A 15,212-nucleotide genomic window follows, 5' to 3' on the forward strand; every position below is an offset into this window, starting at 1 on the left:
TGAAGAAACATGCACTAATAAGAAGTCATCTTCTACTATAGCAGTGTGGGTTAGAGTGTGTTTAAAACAGCTTGTAGAAGATAGTGTGTGATAGTGTCTTCTCATTTGAAGAGTGTGTGTGTTCGTCACCTTGCTGCAAGGCATGATCCAGTAGGCGATGGCGAGGAAAGGCAATCCGACAGTGACGCCCAGAACCGTCAAACATTTCACCCCGATGGACTGCTGCCGCAAACCTGACAGATTCTCATACCAGATCGTCAGCAGCTGCTGCTGGCAGTTCGGATGAGCCACAAACTGACACACAAATAAAGAAAAGAGAGGGACAATAAATCATATTACAGCAGACAAACACAGAACATTCACATATATACACACACACAACACATGCTACTGTGAATACTGAAAATGTGCTAAACAGACACTGGGGTAGATTCCCTCCGAAACTGATGCTATAATATTGACTTACCATAAATATTTAGCAATAAAATACTTGTTTTATTTATTTATTTTTTAAAAATATTTTACTACTACTACTACTACTACTAATAAAAATATTATAAATATAAATATTTTATACTACTGCTATTACTACTAATATATATACATACATACACATATATATATACACACACAGTGTATTCAGAAAGTATTCAGACCCCCTTCACTTTTTTCTATTTTGTTATGCTGCAGGCTGATACTACAATTGTTTAAATTCATTTTATTTTTTCCCCATTAATCTACACTCCGTACCTCATAATGACAATATCTGTACATTTATTAAAAAGAAACAACTGAAATATCACATTTACATAAGTATTCAGTAAAATACTTTACATAAGTATTTGCAACAACACTTGAAATTTAGCTCAGGTGCCTCCCATTCCTCTTGATCATTGCTGAGATGTTTCTACACCTTGATTGGAATCCACCTGTGGTAAATTAAATTGATTGGACATTATTTGGAAAGGCACACACCTCTCTATAAAAGGCATCACAGCTGACAATGCATGTCAGAGCAAAAATCTAGCCATGAGGTCAAAGAAACTGCCTGCAGAGCTCAGAAACAGGATTGTATCGAAGCACAGATCTGGGGAAGTGCTACCAAAAAACAATTCTGCCGCACTGAAAGTTCCCAAGAGCACAGTGGCTTCCACAATTTTCTCAAATGGAAGAAGTTTGGCACCAATAGGACTCTTCCAAGAGCTGATCACCCAGCCAAACTGAGAAATTGATGGAGAAGGGCTTTGTCTAGACTGGTGACCAAGAACCTGATGGTCACTTTAGTTGAGCTCAATGATCATATATGCAGATGGGAGAAACCTACAGAAGGACAAACATCACAGCAACACTCCTCTGATCTGGCCTTTATGGCAGTGTGGCCAGACTCAATCCTCTCCTCACTGAAGACACATGAAAACTTGGAATTTGCAAAACCGCACCTAAAGGACCCTCAGATTATCTGGTCTGATGAATCTAAATTCCAAGTGTCATGTTTGAAGGAAACCGCTCTGCTCATCACCTGTAGTGTACCATCTCAAAAGGAAAATGTGCTGGTAACAGCCTCATGCTGTGGGGCTGTTTTTCAGTGGCAGGGACTGAGGGACTCCTCAGAGTGGAAGAAAAGCTCAATGCACCAAAATATAGAGATAGCCTTAATGGAAACCTAGTCCAGAGCATTCAGAACCACAGACTGGGCAGAAGGTCCACCTTCCAACAGGACAATAACCCTAAGCGCACAGCCATGGCAACACAGGAGTGGCTTAGGGACAACTCTGTGAATGTCCTACAGTGGTCCAGGCAGAGCCCTGACTTGAACCGTATCAAACATCTCTGGAGAGACCTGAAAATGGCTGTCCACCGACGGTTCCCATCCAAAAAGACTTGGCTGTTATTGCTGCCAAAGGTGCTTCAACTAAGTACCGAATGCGATTTCGGTATTTTGTTTTAATAAACTTACAGACATTTCTAAAATTCTGTTTTCACTTTGTCATTATGAGGTACGGACTGTAGATTAATTATAAACCGAATGAGGAGAAACCTTTTCTATATATATATAGATGAAACACTTATTTTGTGCAGTGAAAAGGATACTTTGTAATTGATGATTGAAAAGTGCAAGAAATAACTCCTTGCGTTATAAATGTCCTTGTTTGTTTGTAGAAATCTGCTGCGTTTTCCTGCAGGTTTCTAATGTTTTTTCCTGTTTTTTGGTGTTGTATTTCTATTAGACAGGTAAATGTGTTTTATTTAGAGAAAATAACACAAGCAGTGAACCCGACTGAGAGAAACCGACAGATCGTGACATTGATTTAAGTTGAGCCGCCAGCTGACAGTGTGATCCAGAGCTCAGCCTGACCGACCTAAAGCCCACAGCGAGTATGTGTGTGTATTTAGAGTTAAATAATAGACAATCTATTTTATAAGGTACAAGCCATATAACCTCCTCAACCTTAATTTGCCAGCAGCTCTCACACATGCGCGCACACACACGAGTGAAGCTTGTCTGTCTAGAGTGATCCATTAAATTCTGACACTGAGAGAATGACGGTAGTTATCGCAGTGTGTGTGTGTCTGTGACACCGTGACACACACTCTTAGGGTCACTTGAATCTTGTGTCTGGTTGCCGCAGTAACAGTCCCAGCCTCCCCTCTGACTGCTTTTAATGAGAATTGTCACAAACTTGTCTTAATAAACGAGATGCTTAGTGTCAAAGAGACCCAATTTGTATTTGTATGCACCATTTATAATTTAATCTGCATAATTTTTAAAAGCTGAACTTGATTTGCATAATTTTTAAAAGTTAAATGTGTATCGGTTTCATATGCACAATTCATTTTTAAAAGATAAAGAGTTTCTGCTGAATTGATTCTTAGGAAATTTTCCTGATATCAAATCATCATGTGTATATATTTGGAAGCTATGATTAAAAGTGATTTTGTTCACAATCAAATTATTTTCTTAGTATTTTTTTAGTAACATATTTAAACGTGTCATTTTAGTATAATTGTGATACTATTGTAGTTTTCATTAATATTTTGAATTGTTTGTATGGTTTTTATTTTGTTTATTTTTATAGGAATTTTGTTTTCTGTTTTTGTGTTGTGTTGTTTGTAGCTTTCTTTCAGTGTCAGTACAGTTTTTATTCTTTATTATTTCAGTTTTAGCTTTAATTATTTTAGTACATTGTTAAACTCAATTAAAATGAGACTTAAAAAATTAAGTTTTACATTTTATTTATTATTTATTTATATTTTATAATTTCAGTTACAATTAATTTAGTTTTAATTAGGATAAGTTACAGGATGGGATATCAAATCTTGTTTTCTGAAAATGTGTATCAAAATTAAGTGACTTTATGAAACCAATAACAAATATCTGTCAATAGAGTCAGAAAACTAAAACTTGTTGTACTAAATAATTTTTTTTTCCCAGAAAACAAGACTTAAAACCTTAAGTAATTTTAAGTAAATGAGCCTTGATTATTATTATTACAGCATTTTTAGATATTTATACTGTAAAACAAACCCAAAATACTAAGACAATTTTTTTTTTTGCAGCGTACATCTCTAAACTAACAAGCTTCAATGTTCATCTTCATCAACCATACACAAAATGCACACAACTGCAATTATACTCTCAAAATTCACAATTATAACGTATTACAATCAATATAATCGGATTATGTAATTGAAACGCCCTCAACTCAAAGCTCGAAGGAAAATGGGTAATTATGACAGTATGGGGTTCAAGTGCGCTCATCTCATAAACACGATGATTGCAATGTTCCTCGAAGGCTGAATTTAACAAAAGGGTCTTATTGTCACGCTTCTTCAGTCAATAAAACTATTAAGATATTAATCGTAATCTGAAAATTATTAAGATTCAATCAAACTGGCCTATAATGAGAGCTCATCTCAGGAGGGTCTGGATTAAGCTGAGGGCAACAGGACTAATTACCCTCACGCTATCTGCTTAACAAGGTCGTGATCCCTTTAAACCCACACCAGTGATGGATAACATGATCAGATCATGATCTTCACATCATCCACTGACTACAACAGTCTCTGCACAGAAGAAAAACAGACTGCAGCGCAAAAATAAAATAATCACATCGAAAAAACGACTTCCTTAGTATGTACTAATGTTGTACTACTTGTTATTTATGTTGATTATAAATGAATTAATGAATATTTATAAAGTATTTATTCATCATTTGTTGTACTACAATTAATTTACACTGATTTAAAAAAAAAAAAAAATACAGAAATACATAAATGTATTTAAATATATATTTAAACTTGTATAGTATTTATAAATAAAGGTAGTATTTATGCACTACTTTTAATTTATGTTGATTTAAAAAAAGTAAATAGATAAATTTACAATAAATATAAATTTGTAAAGCATTTATAAATCATTGTAGTATTAATTTTTGCTGATTTTAAATAAATAAATAAATACATGTAAATGTAGAATTATTTAATATTTTTAATTTAAACTTTTTAAAACATGTATACACAGTCGTATGTATAAAGTTGTAATTTATGCTGAAATAATTTACATTTTGAATTTTTGAATTTAAATTTTGTAAAGTATTACACAATAGTAGTATTTCCCACTGTTGTGCAACTTGTGATTTATGCTAATTAAAATAAACAAGCAATAAATATATTTACATTTCGAAAGTATTTATACACAATAGTAGCATTTAGAATTTTTTTATTTAAATTTTGTAAAGTATTTATACACAATATAGTATTTCCTACTGTTGTGCAACTTGTAATTTCCTCTGATTTAAACAAACAAACAAAAATTTTTTTAAAGGCACCTGGACTGGATGCTTTTATTACTACAGTACATTATACTGAGAATGCCTTGTTTTCATAGCTCGGGAGACTTAATGCCATTCTCAGTTATGTTTCAAAGAAGTATCAATTTTGCCTCAGACATCTTCTACAGTGCTTGAGAAGAAATCTAAATTCTATGCAAACAAAGCCAATAGCTGACATACAGTAAGAGAACAGAGCTACAAAATGAACGTTAAAAGCAGCTCAGATCATTTGATGAGAAATGTTTGAGCTCATATTGAGATCATTTCTGGCTTCTGATTGCACACTTCGGTATCTTTTTGTTTCAGAAACTGTTAAGATTCTCTGAAGGAACCGGAAATGCTGTAGGTGACGTCAGACGCTGGAGACTTGGCAGAAAAACTGAATGAACAGCGAGGACAACGAGGAAAATTTGGAAACTCTTCAGGAATACATCGACTGGTGCTTCGACGTTATAGTCATGAAGAAAAACCAAAATGCATGTTCCCCAGCCAAAAGCGAGACGCCGTCTTCCAAAAGAAGTCGCCCGACAGACTCGCCTGAAACAACATCGCCGACAGGTAAAAGCTTTACCGACATCCTGGATTCAATCGACAAGCGGTTATCCAGCTTCGACGCGAGGTTGTCCCTGGTCGAGATCCTGCACCGTGAATTCAAATCCCTGAGGGAATCACTGGAATTCAGCCAGCAGCAGGTGGAAACACTTGCTGCTGAAAACGCATCACTACGGGACTCGGTCAAGTCTCTAACTGAGAATGTGACCCGTATAAGTGAAGAAAATAAAAAAATAAAAGAGACTATTATCGATCTCCAGGCCCGTAGCATGAGAGATAACCTGGTGTTTTCGGGCATCTCGGAATCTGCCGAAGAGGACGTAGAAACTACGGTTAAAACCTTTATCAAGACATACCTGAAGCTTCCGGAAGACACCGTGGAAAACATCTGCTTCGAAAGAGTCCATCGGATGGGAGCGAAGAAACCTGGAGCCCCGAGGCCGCGTCCTATTGTGGCCAAATTTGGATACTTCAAGCAGAAAGAGCAGGTGAAGAGTCGCGGCAGGGAGCTGAAAGGAACCGACTTCAGCGTAAACGACCAGTTCCCCAAAGAAATCCTGGAGCGACGCAAAATTCTGTTCCCAATCCGACGCAGTCTTATCCAAAAGGGCTCCCGAGCTGTCATCGCCGTGGACCGGCTCTACGTGGACGGGCAGCTCTACCGTAACCTCAGTACCACTCCGTGGTTATATTAACACCACTCCAGATAAGAATCCGTTATATTTTTCTTTTTTTTTCTTTCCTCTTTCCTCGCTTGTTCTTCCATTTACCTCTAACTATTTATGTCAATTCGCTAATTTAATATGATATCATAACAAACACGATACCGTCAGTCTCCGCAGCGTTTAAATGTTGTTGCAATGTTTTTGTTTCTTTCAAGTTTTTACTTGCATCCCTCTCTGCTTGCTTCTTTGTATATCTTTCTTACTTCTAACTCCTTTCACTGCACCGATCACCTGCTTTACTACACATACACACACAACACCCTATATCACACATCTGCACGGCACGACCATGTACATATACATTCAGCGTCAACGCAACCACTCCGACCTTACAGCGCACACAGACATGAAGGACATACTCGCATTCAAGCGCGTACGCCCGCTCATATCTTATTCATTTGAGCATCACACGCAGCGAACAGCATTAGCTACACACACACATCTATGGGCGCACTGAGGTTTGTCACATGGAATGTGAATGGAGCTGGCTCCAGAGAAAAGAGGTTAAAAATATTTAGCCAGCTTAAAAAACTACAGGCAGACGTTGTTTTATTACAAGAGACTCATAGATCTGCCACAGCTACAGATCAACTTAAAACAACTGAGTTTCCTAATGTGTTCTCAGCATAGGCGTAATTTACGGGTGGGACGGGTGGGACATGTCCCCACCACTTTTTACCAGGCTCGATATTGTCCCCACCACTTTTAAAAAGTAACTGAAAAATAGATTGCGTAAGGTATGTATTAAAGGAAAAGCACCATCTACAAATCGTCACTCTTCATAATCTAATTCATTCATTTAACAATTTTTTCCGCCGGTCAGAAGCTTTTCAACATCCTCAAAGATGAATATTAAGTCTCGTTGTGAAACTATCGCGAGATACGCGATATGCGTCATGGGATATGTAGTTTCCTTTCCCTATAATTAATTAGTCTACAGATCCTGTACCTCTTTTAAAATTTATTTGTAGTCTACAATGTTAATACTGTATTTTAGTCTTAAGGTCTCTGCACACTGAGTCCGAAATTTTCGCATGCGTTTTTTCGCATTCGCAATCTTAAAAATTCGTCACGCACAGAGACCTTGCACACTGCAAGTAAGTCGTGACGTATTGTCAAGTACGTCAAGTATTGTCACTGAGTCCAATGCGTTTTAATTAATCCGTTGCGAAAGAATTCGCAAAACTATACAAAATGTCTTCAAGCAGTGAGGATGATTTTGTTGGCCTCTCTCTTTTTAAAAAAAGAAAAAGAAAAAGGAAATATTGGGTCCACCCAATCCTTAGATTGCGCAGAGAGGAAGGAGAGTTCCACCTCCTTATCAAAGAGCTGCGGGATTATCCCGAGAGATTCAAAGTTTATTTCAGGATGTCAGTGCCTCAGTTTGATACTTTGCTAGCGATACTGAATCCACATATTAAAAAGAAGACCACCAATTTCCGTGAACCAATTTATCCTGAACAGAGGCTGTCTGAGGTATGGATACACCAACAGACACACACACACAGACACACACACACACACACACCCCGAACTGCGGCATCGGAAAGGTGCGCGCCAGGCATAAAAAAATAGGCAACAGCAGTTCTTTATATTCTGTATCTTTGTATTCCGCAATTTGTTTGTCATAAAGTGCTCTGTGCTGCAAGACAAAGTGTATTAATTTGTCTGACACCATTTTGGATTTTGGCTTTCGCTGTGGCTTTTTTTGTACGGTGGCTCTGAATGGTCAAAACACCTTCTCAAAGCATCTCAAAATGCTTTATACGGATGCGAAAAACGCAAAAAAATCGAACCCGATCCGATTTTTTTTTGACGGACGACAATTTCGGAGGCAGTGTGCAAACGTGATTGACAACGTGAGGTCGTATTTATTTTTCAACGTGCGAAAATTTCGGACGAAAAATTCGGACTCAGTGTGTAATGGCCTTTACTGTGCGTGGCTGCTTCACTAAAAAGCTTCTTATATCACTTCCACGCTTTCTTTTGGACATTTTGTTGATGTTTTAACATTTATGCTATAGGTAGCAACATTTACCGTTAACTAGCCTTTACATGTGGGGTGGGGGAGGAAAAATAGAGCTTTTATAAAAACGTCATAAAAAAAAAGATTCGTCAAAACAATTTCATTTATTTAATTAATAAAGGTAGTTTAACTATTTCAAACACAAATTAACTCTCAATCATGTTTTACACAAGGTTTTGCGTAGTTCAGGATTGGTTAAATTATTTGATTGGATGAGGAAACATTTTGTGGGCTTTTCTTGACTCTTGACGTAATGTTGATTCTTCGTTCAGCGCGTGCATTGATCACACCTACTTTTAGCAAGTTGTCCTTTTAGCAAGTTGTTCCACATTGTGAATGTTACGTTTTTCTTATTTGGATGTTTATAGACATATTTGTGAATGTGATGCATGTGTGGAAATTAAGTGCATTTCCAACTCTGAACTCAGTCCCCAAGTAAATTCGGTTATTAAATAAACAAATAGCAAAACGTTTTGTGCGGTGTCCCCACCACTTTTCAAAGCAAAGTTACGCCACTGGTTCTCAGCCTGCTATAACTCTAGGCAAAGGGGGGGTAGCAATTTTAATACATAAAAATGTTAATTTCACAGTACTCAACACAGTTATAGATCCAGAAGGTAGATTTCTAATCATTAAATTATCTATATTTGACAAAAAGTTATGTATTGTTAGTATATATGGTCCAAATGTTGATGACCCCTCTTTTTTTCACGGTTTTTTTACCGCACTCTCTGAACACCTAGATTGTGCATTTGTTCTTGGGGGAGACCTCAACTTTGGACTAAATAAAGAAATGGACAGGCTGAGTACAGCTGGAACTCAGCGCAATTGGGAATCCACAAATATAGTTAAACAGTACATGAGCGACTATGGACTTTGCGATGCATGGCGTTCTTTTCACCCCAACCGTAGGGAATATACTTTCTTCTCACATGTCCATCACTCTTACTCTCGTCTGGATTATTTCCTAGTCAGCAGCTCTCTGCTGAGTGACATTTCAGACACAGAGATAAACCCTATAGCTGTCAGCGATCATGCTGCTGTTTCTTTAACTCTAGTAAATAAGAAGGCCACTCCACCAAGTAATAACTGGAGATTCAATACATCATTGCTTAAAGACGATGATTTTATTAAATATTTTAAAGAAGAGTGGGCTTTATATTTAGACTATAATGACCTGCCTGGAACATCAGCATCTGTTCTCTGGGAAGCAGGCAAAGCTGTGATGAGAGGTAGAATAATCTCATTCTCATCGCATAAAAAGAAAAGAGAAAATAAATATATTCAGGAATTAGAAGAAACTATAAAAACTTTAGAAGAAGCCTACGTATCCTCCCAGGAACAGGAAATGCTGAAAAAAATACGTAAAGCAAAACTAGAATTAAATGAAATTATTAATAAAAAAACCCAATTCTTAGCACAAAGACTTCGCTGGCAAGAATTTGAATATGGTAACAAATCAGGTCAATTCCTAGCGAACCAGTTAAAAATAAATAAAGAAAAAACAACTATATGTGCTGTTAAAGATTTAACTGGGGATACAGTATATGACCCTGAAAGAATAAACAACACTTTCAGGGACTTTTACAAATCTTTATATTCTCCACAGATAAACCCATCTAAAGACGAAATTGACCAATTTCTTGACAATATAACTCTTCCGAAATTATCAGAAAATCAAGCGATGACATTGGATTCTCCACTGACATCAGATGAACTTCAGGAAGCCTTGAACAGTATGCCCAATAAAAAGGCTCCAGGTCCAGATGGCTTTCCAGCAGAATTCTATAAAGAATTCTGGGTAATTCTGTCACCAACATTCTACAGAATGTTGCAGGAAACCAAGGAAAATGGTAGACTTCCACCAAATATGAATTCTGCCAACATTAGTCTCTTGCTAAAACCAGGCAAAGACCCTGTATTGCCTACCAGCTATCGTCCAATATCCCTTATTAATGTGGACACTAAAATAATCTGCAAAGCTATCTCAAAAAGAATAGAGAAGATAACCCCTCTCATAATTCATTCCGACCAAACTGGTTTCATAAAAGGGAGGCACTCCTCAACAAATACACATAGGTTACTTAACTTGATAGACTATTCATGCAATAGAAACCTTCAAATTACAATATTGTCTCTAGATGCAGAAAAAGCTTTTGATAGGGTTAACTGGAATTTTCTATTTGCAACTTTACACAAATTTGGTTTTGGAAACTCTTTCATAAACTGGTTAAAAATATTATATAACTCTCCAACAGCATGTGTCAGGACAAATGGCCAAACATCCTCTAGCTTCTATCTTAAGAGGGGCACCAGGCAGGGATGCCCCCTCTCCCCCTCACTGTTTGCAGTTTTTATTGAACCACTAGCAGCAGCAATTAGACAGGCTACAGTGATTAAAGGCATTAAATGCAAGAATGTAGAACATAAAGTTAGTCTTTACGCAGATGATGTGTTACTTTTTCTTCAGCATTCACAAACCACTCTCTCTGAGGTAATTACATTAATAAACTCTTTCTCAAGAGTCTCAGATTATTCAATAAACTGGTTAAAATCAACAGTTCTTCCAATTAATTGCTCCTTCCAGAATTCCTCCACTCCACTGCAATCTGGAAATATTAAATATTTAGGTATTAATGTTTCTCCTAGGCTGACAGATTTGATTAAATTAAACCACATCCCACTTTTAAAGACGGTAGAAGATGATCTAACCAGATGGAAGTCTCTACCCATATCACTCATGGGAAGAGTCGCCTCAATAAAAATGATGGTTTTGCCAAGAATTAATTATTTATTTGCAATGATCCCGAGCAAACCATCACCTGACTGGTTTAGATCTCTGGACTCCTCCATCTCTAAATTCCTTTGGAAAGGTAAACCCCCGCGTATTAGCTTAAAAACGCTACAAAAGACCAAGGATAAAGGAGGACTAGATCTACCTAACTTTCACCACTATTTCTTAGCCAACAGGCTTCAACACATTTCAGGGTGGTTAAAACACACCCTCTTAGATGAGCCTTGGCTAGATGTAGAACAGGCATTATGCAATAATATAGAGATTTCGGATCTGCCATTCATTAGCTTGATCATCAAACGACACGTATGCTTCAAAAGCATCAGTATCAGCTCTTCTCTGACAGCATGGTGGGAGTTTCTAAAAATGACTGAGTCTTCACTAATCCCATGCAAACGTACCCCCATCTGGAACAATCCTGACATATTACTAAACAATAATATGATGAACCTCACAGATTGGAGTTGTAAAGGTATTAAATACCTGGAACATATATTAGAAGGGACAGACTTTATTCCCTTTGACAAATTAGTTAAACAATATGGGATTAACAAAAACAGATTTTTAGAATATCAACAAATTAAATCTATTGTAAAAGGGAAATTTAAATCTAATCATATCAAATTACAAATACCACCAAGTGTGGCAGATTTTCTTAATCTCAAAACCCCCAAATTAATGTCTAAAATATACAGGACACTTTCCAAAATAGATGAATCAGTATCACTTCCTATTGCAAAATGGGAGGCAGATCTAGCAGTAAACTGGGACCATAATTTCTGGTCTCAGATATGTTTAAAAACCTTTGAACTGATTAGAAATCCTGGTTTACAATTAATACAATACAAAATCCTGCATAGAGTGCACTACACAGGTCATCGGATGTTCAGGATGGGTCTTACAGCTTCTAACAACTGCTCACACTGTCAAGGCAATACACCTGACAATTACATCCACGCTCTATGGTTCTGTCCACCTGTTCAGAGGTACTGGTACAGGATTTGTGAAGATTTATCAAAGTGTCTTAAATGCTCTATTCCAGCCTCTCCTTCAGTCTGCTTGTTGGGCGACCTAGATGGTGTCACTACAGAAGGTAACACAATCCACATGGCTTTCACTGCCCTATGCATTGCTAAGAAGACTGTCCTCATGAACTGGAAAAATAAAAATAATCTTAATATCAACCAATATAGAAATTATTTGTGGGATTATATTAGTCTTGACACAGCTTCTGCTGCCACATTAGATCAATCTCTCTGGACTCCTTTGATCAGCTCCATCACCTAGTGTGAGTGGGGGTCCTGATTCTGTCCGGCTGTGGTTTTTGCTGTTGGGGTGGCCATATGGGCTTGGGGCATCTGGGAGTTCCCTGGGGGTGGGTTTCTTGGGGGGTTCGGCGCTGGGGCTGCGATCTTGGCCTGGATGGGGTATTGGTGACTCTTGGGTGCTGTTTTTCTGGCGGCTGCATGCGGCGCTACTGGGGATGCCTGTGCCGGCGGACGTAGGTTGCCGGCCTGGCGGCTGCACTATTCCAGGGTTGGTCCGGGGGGGGCTTGGGGTTCTGGGGGCGCTCTGCCTCCCGGTTGGGGTTACGGCTGGGCCTGGGGGGCTTGGGTCCTGGTTGGTGTGCCGCCGGGAGCATGGGTTGGTGCATGCGCTTGGACCCGGCCCTGGTGTGGGGGTCTTCGATGCATCGGTGCCTCCGCGGGGGGGATCCAATAGAGGCAGGGAAAACGGGCCTAACCTGGGTGTCTTATTGTCTTATGTAGTCTGGGAGTTGAATGAGTGATGGGGTGGGGTAGTTTTTCCTCTGCTGTGGGGTCTGGTGGGCCGCCCCGGGCTGCCATGGGCCCTGGTCTGGATGGGCCTGGGCCCCCCGCCCTGGGCAGATTTGGGGTAACGGGGGTGCCTATGGGGGTCAGCGGGGGAGCTGGCTCCGAAGGGGGGGGTATTTTGCCCCCTCTGATGCTTTCCTCCCCATCCCTAAGGCTTCACTTCTCCCGCTCCATCACACCAACACATAGGTAGGGTTTTGAGGTGCGGGTGTGTCGCTGGGATGCGGGGGAGGTGGTACTCCTCTGTCTCCTCGTGGCCACCTGCATCTCAATCACACATTACAGCTTAGACATTCTCATTACTTACTGTCACATGACACATACATATAGGGCCTTGGGGGTGGGCACACTGAATGGCATCCGGAGGGCGGTCTGTTCATTCAGCCTTCCCTCTGGTGCCAGTGCCCACTTCTCAATTTTAAGTTGCACATAGACATTGAGGGCTCTAGGGAGGGGACGAGCTGACACAAGCTTGTGGAGGGTGCCCCTCCCCTGTTTTAAAGCACCCCTGTTTTAAAGCACCTTAGAACAACACACACCAACACTACATTTGAGCGGGTGAGGTGAAGCATGGGGTCTCTTTTTTTTTTTTTTTTTTTTTTTATCTCACACCCCTGTTCTCTGTTCTCTGTCCGGGGCCGGGGGCTGCGAGGATGAGCTGGCCGCCCGGTCGGGGTCTGGGCTGGTGGTCTTCTCTGCTGCTGCGGGGACCGGGGTGGTCTTCCTGTCCCCACGCCAGAGCGAAGGGGGTTCAGCTCCGGGATCGGGCGCTGATTACCCCTCTGGGGGTGGTGGTGCCTGGATCTAGGAGTATAGAGTGCATATAGGGAGTGTGAGTGTGGGTACCATGTCCATTTTTGTGTGTCTACATGTGGGGCGAGGGTGAGAATATTCGTTGCGTGCATGAGGGTGGGAACGTATGCTTGTGTATATGTGTGCTTGTTCGTCTACGTCTATGTGTCAGGTCGGGCCTTAGACTCCACCTCACTCATCATCTCAGTCGACCCCCACCCCACCACCATGCCCTGCCGGTGGAGGATGCCGCCGGTGCATTGGTGGTTTCTCGCGCCGGGGCAGGATGCTCGGGTGAGCGCTGGCCCACTCTCGGCGGTCGCTTGGCGGGGCCTGGCCCTACTGGCCTTGCTGGGCCCCGGTTGGGGGGTGGGGGGCCCTTGGATCTCCGGGCCCAGGGCTCGGTCTGCCCTGGTGTGGTCGGCTGCCGGCGGAGCCTGCGGGCTTGCCGCCACGGCACCCTGGGGTGTCTACACTGTGGCTGTCGGATGTCCCACCTTCGGGCTCTCCTCTGCCCTTTTCTGGGTGGGGGCCGCAGTTGTCCCTGCGGTGGTTCCCCTGGGGGTCCCGTGCCCTGGGGGGCCTCCGGATGTTTGGGGCCTGGGTCTCTTCCATGCCTGCTTCATGCCTTGCGGGATGGGCTGTTGTTCCCCACACACACACTATTAAACATTTACATGGAGGAACCTTATGAACACAAGCGCGCTCACACACACAGGTGTACACTCAAGCATTCACATTGGTGTAAAAACGGGTGCTCACAGACACACATTGTTCTGATCTGCTGTTGCTTCAAAACTTATTTTGTAATATTAGTTATGCGTGTTGCTCAATAACATTTAACATTTAGAATTTATTGTGATTCATACAGATGTTGGTTGTTGCTGCAGTTTCTCTGATGTTGTGTCTTCTGTTGTGTCTTCTGTTGTTTTCTCTTTTTGTCAGCAGGTATCGAAGCAAATTGTCTGTTTTTTTTTTTTGTTGTTTTTTTCCTCTCTCTCTCTATCCCCCATTCTTTTTTTTCCTCTCTCTCTCTCCCCCTTCTCTGTTGACTTTATCCACAATTTTTTTTTTTTTTTTTTTTTTTTTTCTAATTCCTTTTTTTTTTTTTTTTTTTTATTATTATTATTTTTATTATTATCATTATAATTATAATTATTATTTTTTTATTATTATTATTATTATTATTATTATTATTATTATTTTTTTTTTTTTTTTTCTCTCTCTTGTTTTCTCTGTCCCCTGGTCTTGTCGGTCATAGTATGGTTAAATAAAAGGGTATATAAAATTTAATTAATTAATTAATAAAAAAAAAATTATATTAAAAAAAAAAAAAAAAAAAAGGCTGTGAATGATGATAGCATAACTACACATACGTACTGTCATGTGTTATCTGTGTTACTGACAGGCCAAAAAAAAAAAAAAAAAAAAAAAAAAAAAAAAAAAAGAAACTGTTAAGATCTCTTGTGAAACTGAGACTTGTGTGAGATTATGGGCTCTTTTTGTCAGGAGAAACATCTGAGACACTCGTTTCGTAGTGATGCAGATCATCACATGGCTCCCTGGACAATTCGCTGGCCGTCACCGACTGCATCTGTGTTTATCTTGTCAAATGAAAGCAGCGCTGAGGCGTGTCGCCACTGGCCCGCTGTCTCG

At 39.9% G+C, this 15,212-nt stretch overlaps 1 protein-coding gene across 1 annotated transcript in view; it reads right to left on the reverse strand.

The window, feature by feature from the left end:
* Positions 1 to 15,212, reverse strand: part of LOC306883069 (short transient receptor potential channel 7-like) — a gene marked incomplete at both ends in the record, with an annotated part of 66,054 nt that overhangs the window by 30,474 nt on the left and 20,368 nt on the right. The window contains one exon of the mRNA XM_079438148.1: positions 130 to 294. Within this exon, the coding sequence (XP_079294274.1) occupies positions 130 to 294 (165 nt within the window). The remainder of the gene's footprint in view (positions 1 to 129; positions 295 to 15,212) is intronic.

Source organism: Barbus barbus, assembly GCF_936440315.1.
Source record: "Barbus barbus genome assembly, chromosome: 17".
Lineage (NCBI taxonomy): Eukaryota > Metazoa > Chordata > Actinopteri > Cypriniformes > Cyprinidae > Barbus > Barbus barbus.